This window comes from Agelaius tricolor, unplaced genomic scaffold (genome assembly GCF_023055355.1).
Source record: "Agelaius tricolor isolate 1412-34295 unplaced genomic scaffold, bAgeTri1.0.p SCAF_5, whole genome shotgun sequence".
Classification (NCBI taxonomy): Eukaryota; Metazoa; Chordata; class Aves; order Passeriformes; family Icteridae; genus Agelaius; species Agelaius tricolor.
In genome coordinates, this window is record NW_027269265.1 from 12,811,469 (window position 1) to 12,828,808 (window position 17,340).

At 47.1% G+C, this 17,340-nt stretch overlaps 1 protein-coding gene across 1 annotated transcript in view; it reads left to right on the top strand.

Annotated features, from left to right (window-relative positions):
• CCDC85C (coiled-coil domain containing 85C) overlaps positions 1-17,340 on the top strand; it is a 112,688-nt gene that overhangs the window by 51,951 nt on the left and 43,397 nt on the right. The window contains exon 2 of the mRNA XM_071426501.1: positions 17,215-17,291. Within this exon, the coding sequence (XP_071282602.1) occupies positions 17,215-17,291 (77 nt within the window). The remainder of the gene's footprint in view (positions 1-17,214; positions 17,292-17,340) is intronic.

Consider the following 17,340-nt stretch of genomic DNA (forward strand, 5'->3'; position numbering starts at 1 on the left):
TGGACACCCTGATGTCCTCTCCTCCACTGCAGTGCCTCTGAGCCACGTGAGGAGCAGAGGTGAAAATAGCCTGGAAGCTGTGACAATGGCTGCTTTGGGTCAGACTGAGGATCCCCCTGGCCTGATGTCCTGTCTCCAGTAGTGCTCAGGGCAATAAGAACTAGGGCAAAGTTATGACCACATATGGTGATGGGTTTCCCTACAATACTCTCCCAGCCACCAGAGGTTTGCAGCCCAAGGATTTCCCAGTCCAGAAGTGTTACCTTGGGTTTGGTGGCCCCTATGCAGCCAGCACTGGCAGTATCACAGCTGCTCTCACTTCCTGCAGCTCAGGCCCAAAGCCCAGATGCTTACCTGGCTTGTGGGGAGATGGGTGTAAAATCAGCAATGCTGTAACTGTCTGGGTGATGTGAGCCAGAGCTCATTTCCAAAGGCACTGAGTGCTCTGGGCTGCATGGGCTGGGACTGCTCAGCCATGTGCTGGTGTCTGTGTGTTTCAGGGGGAGCCACTGAGGGGCTGGAAGAGGAGACCCACAGTGCTGATGGACCATGTCTTGTGCAGAGGGTGGCATGCCTGAATCATCCTCCCCTCCCTCTATCACATTGGCTCGCACAGAGGTGACCAGTGTCACCCCAAATGGGTCAGCTCCCACAGTGCTGACCCAGTGTCACCCTCGCCTGACCCTGCCTTGCAGGGCTCCCTGCTGGAAGTGTGGGCAGGTTCTGCAGAAGGAAGGTGAGGATTTCATCAGCCTGTGTAAGTGGAGGGCCAGGGGGGCACATGCAAATACCTCTGAGAGCTCATACTCTCAGGCATCTTTTTACAGCCAAAAAATGCCCTGGAGCATTTCCTTGGTTTCCTTTTTTTCCCCCAAGTAGGCAAACACCATCCTGCCAATGATTTGTGGTGTCAGATGTTCCCATACCTGCTGGAAAATCACTATCTGCTCAAGCAAGGCTGCTGGCGCTGATGGATTTCCCAATGTAACACCAGTTTCTTCTCTTTAGCTCTCAGCAGTGAATTGGCAGCAGTTGGTCTGAGTCTGTGTTGAGCCTTTTTGTCACTAAAGACATTGTAGTGCTTATGGCATTACTGGTTACATAAGCTGGCTGTCTCCAAGGGGCTTTGCTGCGGCACGATGCTCCTTTAGGGTGAGGGAAGAGCCTGCCTCAGAACAGGGGGGCATGAAAAAAAATACACATATGTGCTTGACTTACTTGAACTTAACCCACCCTGCAGGAAAACCCAGATTTTGGAGTTTTCATGCATTCTCTCTGGCTCCACAGATTAGAAGAGGACCGTGGGAAAGCTGCCAGGGCTTGGAGATCAATCCAGCCTTTGTAAATCCTTTCATCTGACTGGCGGCTCCGTACAATTGAGTATTACCCACTTTATTATTGTTGGTTGATTAAATTCCTGTTGGTCAACACAAATAGTGCTGTGCAGGCTGTGCGTTCATGGGATGGAGATTGGCATTGCAAAGCACTTCCTAGAGAAAGGCAGGGGCAACCTGTCACTTAAAACCACATTCAGAGGGTGTTTGGCAGTGATGGGGAGGAGGGGGGAAGAACAAATCCCCCCATGCAGGCAACTTCCCAGGCATTTCTCACATGCCTGCCGAGGTTCACTTGGCAGTGAGGGAGTGTGAGGTTGGGTCTCCACTTTTCTGGCAGTGGGAGCAAGCAGCCTCAGCAGGGATGCACTCACCAAGCCCTGTGTCTGCAAGGTGGGAGAGGTGTGGTGTGGGGTGACTCCAGCATGTATAACCAGGAATAATAGGATGAAATTAGGTGAAGGAGAAAGTTGTCAGGAAATGTTTCCTCAAGGTGAAAGCTATTAGGCTGCAGCACAGCTTCTCAAGGGAAGCCGTGGGCACTTACCTACCTGGGTTGTGTTTAAATGACAATGTGAGAAAAATCTGGCTTTGGGGAGGAGAGGGATGCTATCAGTGACTTCAGGGGCTCCAGGGAGATGTGACTGCTCCCCAGGGATAGTGCATTTCTGGGAGGGATGGGGGGGCTGCAGGGTCTTCAGCTGAGGTTCAGGTTGGGCTGCTGTCTTCCAAAGCAGGATGTTACCAGTAAGCCAGCAGCCTCACTGACCCTGGTGTTAGTCAGGGTTCTGGTAACAGAGGCTCTGAAACAGCACCCCCTAATTTTTTTTTTTTTTTGCCTTTCAAAATGCTATTTCTATGTAATGTCTGGCTTGTAAGAGGGAGGGCACAGAACATATTTCTCAAGAGTGGGAGTAACTGGCAAACAAATAATTTGGCAACCTCTGTCCTAGATGACCTGAAACATATTTGTGCTTTTTTGAATGGTGTTACTTTGACCATCCATGTATTTTTACATCACTATCCTTGTGCCTGAACCAATGAAACACCCTTTATCTTTGGGTGAACGATTTGTTTCCCATCTCTGTGCAGCATACATCCTTAGAAAATGAACCCACCTGATTATTTGGGGGGGGGCACATAGGGGATAGCAGCAGCTTTAGGGGGCTTGTGCTTAGCAAAATAGCAAATAGCTATTCTGTGGAAATAAGACCATCTTCTCTCCCTCTGCTAGTTCTCAGATAGTCTTGAGATGTGGACACAGAGCAGCCCCAGGCAGCAAGCAGACAGAGAATCCCTGGAGCAGCACGTGGTTGGGAATGAAGATGCTCATCACAGGGTCCCTTTCCACGTTGCTTCCCTCTGCCCCTGCTCTGCCATGATGTGTAGGCAGAACCTACTCATGAATGTGACACGAGGGAGGGAGGGAGCAGGGCTGCACACTGCTGGGAGCCTGCTCTTCAAGCCTGGAACACAGAATATGCATTTGGAAGCCAGCAGGCAGAGGTGGATCCTGTGTGCTGCTGTGTGGTGGGGCTGGGAGTGAGCCATGAAGGCTGCCTTGGCCTAGGAAAGCCAAGTCAACCTGCCTGGCAGGGAGCCCTCAGCAGCCAGGCCCAAGGGCTGGAGTGAGGGGCAATAAACTGGTTAATAAATAACAGGGAAAGCTGGCAGTGTTGCATAGCTTTAGTTTCTGCGTGCAACCTCAGGGAAACATGGCAAAGGTTTGCACAGCCCTTTGCAAAGCTGTGTGAGCACTTGGAGGATCAGGAGGTCTCCTCCAGCTGCCTGCACTCTGAATCATTGTGGGACTGATTTTATTATCCGCAGGGGCCAAGTGCTTGGGCTCTCCTTAGCTGCCCCCGGCCAGGTGATGGTGCAGTTCTCTGGTTTGCTGTCATCCCCAGGGATTTTTCCTGTGGGGTGCTGCCAGGACAGCTGCCCTGACAGTGAGGGTTGCTCAGCATCCCCTGTAAGGGGCCAGTTCTGGCATAGATCAATCACCTCTCTAGTGTATTTCCCTAAAAATCTTGGCTCAGGGTGGTAGCATGGACAAAAGTGAGTTACAATTATTAGGGAAACTTACCTGAGGATAGACTTGCTGTTTCTAAATGATATCTCCTATTGTTATTGTAGTAGCACTGTACTATTAACTTGTTTTAAAACAGGTTTTGTTCCCTTGTCTCATTGTTTCAATCCAGCCTAGTGATACACTGTAATCTGTGCCTCCACCTTGTTTCTACTCCCATCAGACACTGTGCATTATGAAATTCTTAGGTATGCATTGTCGAGCCTTTCTTTCCAGGCATGAATTATACATTTGCAGTATTTGGATTCTTAAGCCCTACCCTGTGTCACTTGCTTAGGTATCTGGGGTTCTTGTTCTGCTCAGTTCTAGGGTTATAGCATATTTTTGGTTGGCCTACTGCTGTTCCCAGCTGGTCCTGACAAAGCCCATGCTGTTTTGGCATAGCCAACACATTCCACTTGACAGCCCTTCTCCTGTTTAATTTCCTCTTGCTGACTCCCACGCCAGGAAAGGGCTGCAGGTAGGACTAGGGGCATTGCTGTTTTCCAAAATGAGGATTTCCCTTCACCCTCAGGTAAGAACATAGGCAACAGTCTCTGCTCTCTTTGTGCAATCTGATGGCATAAAGGGTCTCCTCTGTGGCACAGTTTGTGGTTTTTTGGTTGAACTTTTTCTCAGGTGAAAGCTGACAGGGATTGGATCCATGCCATCTTCCAGCTTGACACTGAAGTACTGTGAATAAAATGTGCATACTTTATCATTTTATATGTGTGGCTGTTTCTCCTGACTGTAGTGAGTCCCTGAAGATGTTTAGGAGGAAGCACACCTTCATGTCATGATCTCACACCACCATTGGATTGTGTTTATCACAAGCCAGTTAAGTTAGAAGGCAACTGTAATTTGTAATGTTTAACTACAGGCTGCAATAGGAGAGTGTGAGGCTGAGGGGTTTCTGCTGCTGGATGGGAAGGAGGAACAGGGCAGGGGAAGAGAAAATAAATTCCTCAGAAAACCCCCAGGTCACAGGGGAACAGTCTCTTCTGCCCTGGACTGCAGCAGAGTATTTCTTCCCAAAACACTGGCTCTCAGGGAGAGGCCAGCACGTTAAGCCAGCTAACTGCAAAACACACAGAGAAATCCAAAACTGAGCTGTAGGTGAGCACTAGAACCTCACAGGTGCCCATCCTTGCTGGTAGGAATCACTGACTCTACAACTGCAGTTATTTTTGGCAAATAGGACTGGGTGTGGGGCTTCTGCCTGCAGTTTTGCAAAGCTCCATATCCCTGGCCACAGAAATTTGTGTCTTTGACACATTCACTTACAATCCCCAACTCCAGAAGAGCTTAGTGTGCAGGGATTTAGACATTTCCTGGTGATGGACTCACAGCTATTTTAGGCTTTCTCCCCTTTTCTATCTGAGGGTCTGACTAGAAATTTCATCCAGAGCTAAAAATTGCTTGAAACTGAGTGTGTGGGATAAAAAAAAAAAAAAAAGCTCTTTTGATAAAACAGTGTTTTCCTACCAAAAGCTGCTTTAACTAAAGTTTCCCAGCCAGCCCTCATCCCAAGGGGTGTGGCACTGTGAAATGAGGCATCTCCCTGACCTCTTGGCCAAGAGCCCTCCCTGCCAGCCCCCAGGTGGGAATGAGGTGCATTGATGCATCCTGTGCATCAATGCCAGTTACAACTGGGGAAATGCTTTTTGCTGCAAAAAGCATTAACACCTTTGCTACCTCGCACTTCTTTAGGCTCAGGGAGAGAGCTGGGGGCAGACAGTGCTGAGGTTAAAGATGAGATGTAGGCCAGCCTGTGGAGGGGGGGATAATGAATTCATGGGCACATGGAGGCCATTCAGCAAGCTTTGGGCTCCTGTGGGCCCCTGGGTGGAAGGACTTTGATCTGACTCCAGCCTTTTCCCAACTTGGAATGCGTTCCTGCTCTCAGCCCTGCCCTCGCTGCAGACAAAGGCGAGGGGAGCAGGGAAGAGGAGGGGGGGCTGTTTACCCTCATCAGAATGGTCGAGTGGCCTGAGTCAATACAGCCTATTTTTCATTAACCTAATCATTAGTTTTTCCTCACTGCCAATTAAATTTTTCCTGTCAGTACTCAGAAGGGCATCATTTGAATCTATGAGTTTTTTAGTGTTTTTTTAATAGGGAGCTTCCTGGACATGGTAGGGTTATTTGAGGAGTAGAAATGAAAGTTGAATTTCCGTCTGGATGGAAGAAGATTTTTTGAGTTTTAATTATCACGCGGCTTGGATTCCTGACGGTTGAGGACTGTATTGGAAAGGCTGGTTTCCATTGTGTGGAGTGGATAATTATGCAGCCCTCTCCCAGGCTCACTGCATTTATTGTCCAGAAGAATCTTCCCAAGCAAAAGGGGGGAGCAGATTTACAACCCAAAATGCATTTTTAGAGCCTGCAAAACTTTCAACTTGATGTTTGCAAAGGAAAACTTCTGCAACTATTTGAGATTTTATTTACCCTTTTAACAAAATAACCCTCATCAATTAATCTGGTAATCTGCCTTTCTCCTCACAGGTTGCTTAGGAAATAGTTTTGTAAACTAAGAGAGCCCTTTTGCAGCTGGACTGCTTTGTGCTATCAGTTTCTAAGCAGAATTCCTGGCAGTGGGAATTTCTGCATAAAATCTACTGTCCCATTTGTATGTAGAGTGTTGAATAGAAGATTTACAGCCATCCAAAACTTGGAAGTGCTTCTTTCCTAGGAGGTAATGTTAATCTATCCAGGAGAACATGTTAAAGGATTCAGAGAAACCTAAAATGCCAAAGCAAGGCTCATTTACAAATGTTCTCTTTCACAAGCCTTTGGATTAACCTCGTGTCTTTCTCACTGGGTTTTGAACCATGGATAGTTTGAAGTTTGCCATGAAAATTGAGACATTTCAGCAAAGGTCTGGTCAAATCTGGGGAAGCTTTTGGAACTGCAACAATCCCACCAAATCCTCCAAGGGTGGGATCAAATCTGCATGTGTTTGGGTGGGATCTGATCTGTGCAATTTTGATTAGTGTGATGAGATGAAAGAGAAAAATGCTCATTGTGGATGTTCATTCTTTTTCCTTGCTGAGAAGTGGAGCAGCAATAGTGCAAACTGGGGACTAGGGAGGAGATTCTGGAAGCACTTGTGCTCATTTCAGTGGATTTGTAAGAGATAATTTAGCAGGACAGCTGTGTATGCAAACATTTCAGATAGGCCTTATTTCCAGAGCTTTCTGACTGTGACAGGGTGGCAGAGGACTCTGAACCCAGCTTGACTTTCATTTTCAATTCCTCTTGGTTTAACTAGCATTAACCCAAGAGGATTTGGGCTTCCACCTTCCATGTGGTTGTTTTGGGGAAGTTAGCAACTTACTGTGGGGGTTTCTGCATTATTAAAATAGCTTAAAACAACCCAGTCTCCATTTCCCATCCTCAATTTTCAAATCTCGTTCACTTGTGCTGCCCAAAGACTCACAGACACAGACTCTGCTGTCTCTGTAGCCCTCTCCAGCCCTTTCCTGTGACAGGGTGCCTCCAAGCCTTGACCACAGTTGGACTGTCAGTGCTTCTGAGGCTGCTTCCTAACCCACGTGGTTTCCTGGCATTCTCCAGCTTGCCTACATACACTGAGCAGCCTCTTTTTTAAGCTCTTTCAGCTAGAGACCATATGTTGTTACTATAGTCATACCAAGCCTCGTGCATGTTGGCCTTCTGTGATTTAGGACTGTGAATTTATGTGGAAAAGCTGGATAACTCTTAAAGATAAAAGCCCTCTTTTTTTTTTGGTGGGGAAGTACTTTTGAAACTTTTGAAACCTCTGTCTGTATTTTACACAGCCATCTGTTTCTAATATAACTTTTTTATTGCAAACATCCCAGTAGTGTCAGAGAGCCTTACCCCAGCACTTGTTCTTCTCCCCACAGTCTTTCCAGCCCTCTTTCCTTCTTTGCCAGCCACTCTGCAATTAGGTGAGACTTTCTGCAGGTGATGAAAAACCAAAAGGCATGGATGGTTTCAGATTGCTGAACCTGACAAGACAACAGAGGCTGCTTAGTGATTTCATTTTTTGCCTTCAAGTAACTCGTGATGTTTGCTTTCTGGAATTAAAGTGAAACATCCACAGATTTTCCTCGTGTGATATTGTACAGGGTAGACATGGAAAACAGGATTGAAGGGCTCTCAGTTTCACCTAAGCAATCCCTTTGCCCCAGGTCAGACTCGGCTCTACCTAAAGTGCTCCTGACAGATGTTTGTTTAACCTGCTTGTGAAAGTCATCATCAATGGCAATTCCACTGCCTCCTAAAGCAACCTCTTCTGCCCTTAAATATTGCTGTTATTAGAGACCTTGCTCTTCCTGGGTGGAGATGGAGTACAATTTATTAACTTTTCAATTCTTCTGGCAATCATTTACATGTTTGAACCCTTTACTGCATTCTATGTTTGGTCTCTTCTTCCCCAGGCTAAGCAAGCTGGATTCCTTCAAGCTCTCCTGCTAGATTATACTTTCCACACTCTGATCCTCCTTATTTCTCTCCTGAATTTTTTCCAAATAGCCTGCATGAGTCTTGAAGTGTGATGCCTAAAAGTGGACACAGATCTGTATTCAAGATCTTTAATAGCACTGGTAAAGGAGGATTATTTCCCTTGTTTACATGCAGGTCTCTTGTTTCTGCATCATGATATGATCTCAGATATTGTTTTCAGCCTAACAACTGGTTCATGCACAGTTTACAAGCTGCAATAGTCTCCAAGATCCTTTTTCACAGGACTGCTGTGTGCTGAATGAGGAATCAAAGGATGCTGCCACAAAGGTTTGGGTTGACCTTGGCAGAGGCTGTGAGCGTGGCATGCTGGCAGTGGGATGGACTGAGCCTTTGGTTGATGCTGTAGAGACAGGGAGAGCAGCTACCTCAGCAGTATCCAAAGTCAGACAGGAAGGGTTGGGTTTTGGCAATGGGAGAGGGGAATTGAGTAACGGGATTGATACAAACAGAAATGAGTACAGCCTGTCCCATAGGTTTCAGGGATTTCCCCTGGGACCATACTCTCTTGCTGGCTTCTAGAGGCTGCAGTGTTCATCAGTGCCCCCAGAAGGAGGTTGTGGAGCAAAATGGGCCACTCTTGCTGAAAGATCCACACTACTCCAAATGTTGAGTCCTTTGTAGCCAGTGGAAAGACACTAATCGGCTTTGGGGCTTTTTTTGACCTGGTCACGTGATTGTGCTATCAAGATTAAAGCAGCACGAGGAAGGAAAAGAGGCTTAAACAGCTGAGGGTGCCTGGCAGGTCATTTTAACCTTTTCATAATCATTAAAGCTGCAGAATCCCATTAGCAGTGAGTGACTTGCAGCTTCTCTCCTCTAACAAGCACTGGTGACACAACTTTCTGTTCACCTCTGTTTTCCTGCCCAGAAGAGTGAAACCCAGCTGGACCCAAACTTTGAGCCAAGTCTGACCATTCCATCATGTGGTTCAAGGAGTTTGTTGTACCAAGGAGAAACAATCAATCCACGGGTCTATCAAAAGCAGAGGATTTATCTCTCAGTTTCTAAAATTAGACTCTCTTGGAAGGTCCTGCTCAGGCCATACTGTGGTAGATCAGCCCTTGTCCATCTGTGGCAATAGCAGAGAGGTACAGGATAAGGAAGATTATGATGATCTCCTAAGTCACTTCTTTGGCACTGGTCAGTGGGCTATGGCTTTGCTCTGCTGGGATTGGTGACAGCAGAAGATCCTGCGCTGCCACAGTGCAGTTCTGACATGGGAAGCAAAGCTTCTTGAATGAAACTGTGTTAACTGAGGCATGAGCCCTCAAAGAGCCTCCAGTTTATTGGGGTTACTCATCTTTTCATCTTTTGTAAGTTTTCAGGAGCGCAGCATCATTTCCAGTAGTCAGTCTGATCCTCCTCTGTCTTTCCTCCAACTTCTGTATCTTCTTTTGTCTCCCTTCATATCATCTAGTATGCTCTGGTGTAGAAATTCTTGCCCCACAGTGTCTGGAAGACAGGATCACTCTGATCCACCTGAAACCTGAACATTGTCATACTTTCTTTAGCATTGTCCTTTCTGCATTCAGGCAGAAACCATTGGGTACATCTAGTGGTTGCACAGCAAATGGCTTCTTCAAGAAGCCACGGAAACCCTGAATTTTGCCTGGTGTCAGTGGGCTATGATGGGTTTTGCAGGTATTGCAGCACCTGGGGTTGATCTGGAGAGCACCTGCTTTCTCAGACAGGGCAGGCTTCCATGTGCAGGGAGGGAGAGCACTGCAGGGGATGCAAATCAGCTTTTCTCTGTTACATGTACACCAGTCAAGACTGTCTGGCTGTGTGTGTCTTGGAAATTAATATTTCTATCACTGTGTTTGCCTATTTCATCTAATTACAGTCTATTCACTCTTGACTGAAAGCTTAGTCTGAGGCTGAACCATCAGAAACTCGCACTGATTTTTCTCAGGGTGATGCCCAAAGTCAGACATTAAGCACAACTTGTAAAGCAAACACCTCTTTTTCCTTGGCTGTTTACTTTCAGAATTTCTGGGGGAACAGCAGGAGGGATCTCCCCAGGAAAGCTGGCTGGCCAGCAGTGACTGGTGCCAGGGCTGAGGCAGTCTGTCATGCAGGCAGCATGTGTGAGAAGCCTGGTGAAGGTGCTGTCCTCTGCATGCAGGCTTACAGGGGGGCTGTGGAGAGCCCTGGAGAGCAGCACTGGGGTCCCTGCCCACTGCCTGCCAGCAGCAGAAGAGCAGCTCCTGGTTGTCCCCTCAGGAGGAGGAAGGTGTGGATTCAGATGACAGGACTTGGAGGAGTTTTACCAGGTTCCTGTTTGGCAGGTTTTTCGTGGTTGTGAGGGTTAGACATCCTCAGATGCAGATGTTCTCCAGTGGTGCCTGCTGTTCTGTGCTGTGATAGAGGGACAGCCCCCACAGAGATTGTCATGTACACATCACCCAAGCAAGGAAGGAGAAACTGGCAGCCACCATGCTGCAGCACATGGGCACACACACACTGCTCCTTCCCTATCAGCCACCTGCTAGTGAAATCCTGATTTCAGGGGCTCCTCAACTGTTGACAGTCATTGTGGGCAGATATTTTGCTGTGTGCAGAGATGATGTCATGGCTGGAAGTCACAGTAGTGAGCTGTAACAACCAGGGTCAGGAGAGACCTTACCAGACTCTTACAGACCAGCTTGAGGCTGCTAAGCACCCTGAGAGGTCTAATGAACTGAAACTGAGTCAGGAACATACAGTCTTGAAAACCCTCAGAGCTTGTAGTTAGAGGCTTGCTATGAAATGTTAATTAAATAGCTGCAGCAGCATATGTTCCATCCTGTCAGAGCTGCAGCACAGCCATGTTGCCTGTGCATAGCCAGTCTTGTTAGAGTTAAAAATGTGTGTTATTCTGAGACCATATTTCTTTGTTATTTGTGATTGGACTGGCTGCACACTCCTTTGTTGTTTTGACTAGTGTTTGAGTACCTAAGCTATGCCTGAGCTATCACCTGCACCTTGAAAATGAGGCCTGATCCTACCAGTCTCATTCAGACAGATGTTCTTGTGGGTGGCTTTGGATGCTACAGATGGGCCTTTCATTTATTTATTGTAGTCTAAAGGCAATGTCTGTTCAGTAGATGTGCTGCACCTCAGCCATGGAAATATTTAAGATTTGGCCTTAGTTCTCTTTCTGTGAGTGCATTCCTGCCACCTCTAACAGTGGCTGACAGAGTGCAGAGGAAACTTCTCCCTACACAACCCACAGTGAATGAGGTGGTGGGACAAGAGCTAGAGCAGGCTGGTATGGCTTGCTTGCTGAATATCTTGCAGAGGTACAAAACACTGGGAGCTTCTATTTACCATAGACGTTGTTGTTGTATATTCTCTTACCACATCTCAAGGGAGACCCCAGGTTGTGACTGAGATGCTGCTGGAAAGGCATGGGATTTGGGATTAGCAGAGTATGATATTTTGGACATGATGATCACGAAGATGTGAAGATGATTAGGGGGCTGGAACACCTCTCCTCTGAGGAGAAGCTGAGAGAGTTGGGGTTGTTCAGCCTGGCAAAGAGAAGGCTTCAAGGAGTCTTAGAGCAGCTTTTCAGTACCCAAAGGGAGCTACAAGAGAGCTGGAGAGGGACTTTTTACAGGGGTATATAGAGATAGGAGATGGGTTAATGGCTTTGAACTGACAGAGGTCAGGCTTAGGTTAGGTACAAGGAAAGAAATTTGTACAATGACAGTGGCGAAATGCTGTCACAGGCTGTCCAAGAGGACCTCCCTGGAAACATTCAAGGACAGGTGGATGAGGCTCTGAGCAGCCTGATCTAGCTGAAGATGTCCCTGCTTGCTGTAGGGGCTGTACTAGGTGACTGTTAAAGGTCCCTTCCCACACAGGTTATTCTGAGATTCTGCACCAAGGCAAACCCACGAGCATTCCCTGAAAACCCTGGTGGTGCCATAGCAGAGGGCAGCGCCTGTGAAACCAGAGTAACTCAGCTTTGGCTTTGTGGTGGCCCTGCTCACATTTGAGCATCCATCCACTGACTTCAGCCTGTTGTGAAATCTTGCCTTGCATACCAGTCTGAAACAGAACATTGGAATTGGGGTTTTCTGGTGGGAGCAGAAAGATGGGGGCTGCCTTGGAAAAGCAAGGGTGGTGCATTTGTCCATCTCTCCCAATAGTTTCCTTTAATGACAATATTCAAGATATGTGAGTTTCATCTGCTTTCCAACTTCTCTGAAAGAGTGCTGTTGCTTTAATAAATCAACTTCTTTACAAGATATAACCACTGGCCATTTTTCAGCCTGCTTGTGTGTGTCAAGAAGCAAGACCAGTTGAGCACTACGAATATGAAATATAGTGGGGAAGAGCAGAGATGTGATAATGAAACTGCCAACAAACAGCAAAGTGTTTTATTGAGCACAGGTGAAGGCCTTCTTATGAGATGATCTTTGATGGAAGGAGAGGAAGGGAAAATGTCAGCATTCTATCATGCAAAGAAGGCAGCTGGCTGCAAGGTGCAAATCTGGCAGAGCATCATTCCTTCGTGTGCCTTTCCTCTGTGGTTTGGGAGAATCCCTTTAGGGATGCTGCTTTTTATGAGGATAGGAAGAGCCTTGTTTGCAGGACATTGACAAGATATAGCTGTGCTTTGCTGTCATGAATCAAGCTTAGTTAAAGTAGCTCCTGGGGAAGAGATGCAGTGGAAGCAGTGGGTGTCCAGCCTGGCTCCTGGGTGTGTGGGGCACCTCTGAGCTGCATGGGGGGACAGAGCTGCAGTGGGGCACCGTGCCCTGGCCTGCCAGCCAGCACTCCAGCTGGGCTCTGGGTAACCTGTGCTTTCTAGCAAAAAGGCAAATCAAAAGGACAGATCAAACCTTAATGGGCTGCTATGGAAGAGGACTAAAGCACCTCTGTTGGTTCAAGTCTTGCTGTTTTGTTTGGTATTGCCCAGGCTGTCATGCTGGGAATAAGTCTCCTCAAAGGGCTCTTGACAATTTTCTCATCTCACAGACTCCTACATTAACCTTTTCTGACATCTCTGGTGTGAGCTGCCCTAAGTAAAGGGTAGTTTTCCCTTATATTAATTTAGGTGCTAGCACCTCATTATGAGAAGGTCTTAAATAAAAGTGTCTCAATCCCAACCTTGCAGCTACCACACAAACCTCTGCTCTGCATTCCTGTGGTTGGAGAAGTGGCATACAAGGAAATGAAACCATTTATTTTGCTGCTGTCAAAATAAATGTGTAATTTATCATATTTACCCCTCTGCCAGATTCCTCTGAAATCTCAGATGAGAATCAGAAAGGCTACAAGTGTCTTTTAAAATTAAACTGTTCTGTGCTCTGCAGGCTGCAAGATTGTTTTGTTTGCAAAAACAATTTCTAATTTATGGTTTTACAAAGCTTGAGGAGCCAGACAGTTCCCTGCTCTCTGAGAGACCATTGAGTTAAAACAAGGTAGACTGATTTGTCTTGCCTCCATTTAGCTGTAATGAGTATTAAGTGGTTTATCTATGTGGAGAAAAGTTACTCAGCTAGATTGCACCCAAGCTGAATTACATCCCATTCCAGATGGAGTATGTTTTTTAGAGCAGTAAATCTTGAGGAGGGTGGATAATAACAGTAATGCGCCTTCCTGAGCTGGAGCACAGCTCCTCTGCCTCTCATGGACATAATGTGGAGAGCTCTACATCCAATTAGGTTTTCCCAAGACTTTGTAAAGAAACAGGACTTCAGGTTTCTCAGCTCTGTGAGCAATTTAGCTTGTAGAATTTACAGGGTGCAAGTGAGGGATGGCTGATGGGGATTTCAGTTTTCACTGTCGTGGGTAGCAGCCTGGCAGGGCACGTTCTGCCTCTCCCCAGCTTCCTCTGCTGTGTGATGGCTGCCACAGGGAGGGAGGCTGCTGAGTGGGATGTGAAATGTTTTGATGGGAAATTTCCTTCCCTCTGGTGCTATCTAGCCCACTGAGGCACCCACTGCTCGTGCAGCTGGTTCTCGTGGCCCCAAGGGGCGACTAGAGGAGGATGTTGGCCCCAGTGGCATCCCAGGCAGCACTGAAAGTGCCAGAAAGTTTATCCTTGACCACCATGCTGGTCTGGTCACCAGCAGAGCTCCAGCAGGTCAGAGTGGACTCCAAGTCAGTGCCATGAGGTGTGGCTGGGTGGCTGTGCTGGGTGCCACTGCTCCAGTGCCTGAGTCTGGGAGCTGCTCCAGCCACTGAGGAGAGTGGGCTTTTGGGCTGGTGAAGGTGGAGCACTGCTCACAGCTTTGGCACAGCAGTGAGGACCATTTGTTTGATTTCTAATGAAAAGGGATGTGAGGGACTGATCAGTCAGTGATCCAACTCTCCTGCTGCCTCTCCTGGATGGGTCACTGAGGCTGTCCTTGTCTCCTGGCTCTGGGGGAGTCAGGAGAGGATGGAAACTCACTGATAAGAGAAAGGTCAGAGTCAGAAAAATGTTGGGAATGTGTTTCTTGATATAACATGGGTGAGACCTAGCCTGGAGTTTCACTGTTTAGCCTGGCAGTGTTACTGCCTGCTGTTGTGAGAGTTATGAGCTTTTTGAGAACTGAGATCAAGATGCAAATGGTTCATCTGGCACCTGCCTCAACACAGGCAGGTCCAGAAGATGGAGCTGATTCATCTCTGAGGCCATAGCAAAGACTGGGATGGCTCTGAGCACTCATTTGTTTTTTTTTTCTATTTTTTTCCTGTGTATATTTTATGTTTTCATAGGGTGTTTTCTGGCTGAGGTCAGACATCAAACATGGTTTGCAGCTGAACAGTGGTGTCTGAAGAATTCTAGCAGTTCTCAGGTCAGGCTTTCAGAACCAGTGGTGTGCATTGGCTCCCAAGGATGCAGGGCTTGCCTTCCCAAGGAAAATCCTTTTTTTTTGGTAAGGGGTATGAAACCACAGAGAGGAAATAATTCTCTATTTCCTTTTCTTTGGCAGCCATGCTCTATTCTTTTCATTAACCAACCAGTCAGTCCTGGTAGCATTCAGGGCCTGAACATGGCAGCTTCTGCATCACCATTCATCCAACTAACCTAAATTCCTTGTAGCTGCTGGCACAGTGAGGGTACTGGTGGAGCTGGAATGCAGGTGGGAGGGACACCTTATCTGACCAGATCTGCCAGTGGAAGCTGTTGTATTCAGCACACAGCCAGTAGTCTCTGGTTGTCTTCAGACAAAGATGGAGAGTGGTTTTGGAGCTGTTTAGCCAAATGGGTATTATTGTACTGATATTAGGGGTAAGTTAAAGTGTGATGGCCTGGGGCACAGAGGAGGTCAGACCAAAGAATCCATGGTCCTCCTGGCTTTGACAATCTCAAACTCCCCTTGCACCCTGCTGGAGGACAGGTTCATTACTAATTCAGCAGGTTCTTCAAGCTGATCCTGAAATCTTGCTGCATTCAGCACCAATCTGCTGCAGCATGCTGCTCACCACCCTTAGCTGTGCATGGGTAATGCTGTGGTGCAGAGGCCTTCACAGGGAAAGTGCTTTAGATTGATTCTATAACCTGCTTGGTTTGCTCTCTTCTCTGACCTGGAGACTCCCCCATGTCAGGGTGGTTGTTGGGCTGAGTTTGTGCTCCCTGCAGCTCAAGCTGGTGTTGCTGTGAACCTTGTCACCACTTAAGCTGTTCACTGAACTTACATAGCTCCCTACAGTGTCTTCTTAACCTTTCTCATGAGGACTTGTTTGGATTTCCTGGGTTTGAACAAAGCATAATCCAGTCAAAAAACTGAGCATTTTTCTTCTGAGAGTGTGCTTTAGATGGGCACTTGACTCAGATCCATCCTGCTGTTCCTTTGTGTGCTTTGGCACTGGTCTAGGGTAGCACTTTTTTGAGCATATTCCAGTTTTTCCCTTGAGTGGCCAAGGCAGAGTCAGTGATTAGCTGTGGCTCCCCTGCTGGCCCTTCTGCTGGGGGGCCAGAAGAGCATTCAGCCTTAGAGCTGAGAGCCTTTGGCAGCCACAGAGGCAGAGAGGAGCTGTTCAGCAGGTTCAGAGCCAGCCCAAGCCTCACCCCCGTGCCTGGTGAGTGTTCCTGGGCCAGAGCTGCAGCCAGAGGTGCCTGCTCTCCATGGGGGGCTGCTCCCAAAAGGTGCAGGTGCCACAGCAGCACACCCCACTGGCACTGGGGCCCTTGGGTCAGCACCTGGCTCCTCGGCCATTCGTGCTCAGCAGGAAGTCCTGGGGTGGAACAGTGGCTTCTGCAGTCAAACCATAATAAATGAGATGAGGGAAGTTACAATTTTGTACTTTTCAGAGCCCCTTTAGCAGTGTGGAAAATGTTTGGAGTTTTTAATATACTTATGTTTCAAAACTTTTCCTCCTGCTGTGACAGCTAATGGCCTCTGCTACTCCAATTACAAGTGGAGGAGAAATTTTGCTAAGATCCAATTGTATGGGAGGAACTCATCAAGCTGTAATGAGAATGGAGAAAAGGTTGTCCCAGCATCCTTTATTTTCTTCCCTGTGAAATTTTCAGATGTGTTTCTTCTAGGCATAGTTCAAAACAAAAGCCAGATGCTTTGGAGAGCAGTCAGCCACCCACAGAGCTCTCCAGTGACTTCTCTTCTGTGCCAGGCCACCCTGTCTGGTGCTGCTGTCTTGCTGCAGTGGTAAACTGGCCATTGCATTCCTTCAGGTTGAATATTACCATTTTATGTGGGGGTATTCCCTATTTTATTGTCCTGGTGTTTTTCTGGTTAGTGACACGTGCTTCCACTAGAAAAAACAGATGTCCTGGTTGGGCACTTGTGTGTGTCAGGCTGTGTGCATGCTGCAGCTCTGTGGCCTTGCTGAATACACTTCTCTCCCTTTTACAGCACTGGGAGCTGTGGCACTGACCTCCTCTTAGAGCTGTGCCAACAGCTTGGTTTTGTGAGTTTCTCAGTTGTTTTTTGAAAGAAAAAGGCACGTGTCTGGAGGGGTTGTTTATTCAATCCTAAAAGAAAACATCTTGTTCTGTTGTGGAGTATTTTGGTACAGTCTAGATGAATGGGAATAGCCTTCAAAACTAGGAAATTACTTTTATGAAAATACAAAACACAGTGTTTCAACTTTACTTTCCTTCTGTATCATCCACCCCTCAAGCTGGCATTGATGCAGCTCCACAGAAGATATTGCTGTTGCTAAATCTCAGCTTTTTAATGAAAAAAACCTTTGATGGAGTCCCTCATCACCCTACACACATAGGGTTTTATTCATCAAGTCCTTCCCAAACTTGCCTTCTACAGAGTGGGAAAACATGTTGCTTCTGACACAATACTTACTTGTACCCCTGTACCATAAGAAGCTTAAATGTGGGTTTTTTTTTCTCTTTTCCTAAAGATTCATCTTCCAACTATATCAGGCAACTTGAAACAAAAGTGAAGCTGCTGGAGGATGACAACAAGCTTCTTTCCCAGGTAGGTTTTATTGCCTAATAGATACTAGTGTGGCCCAGTTCTCCTGTTT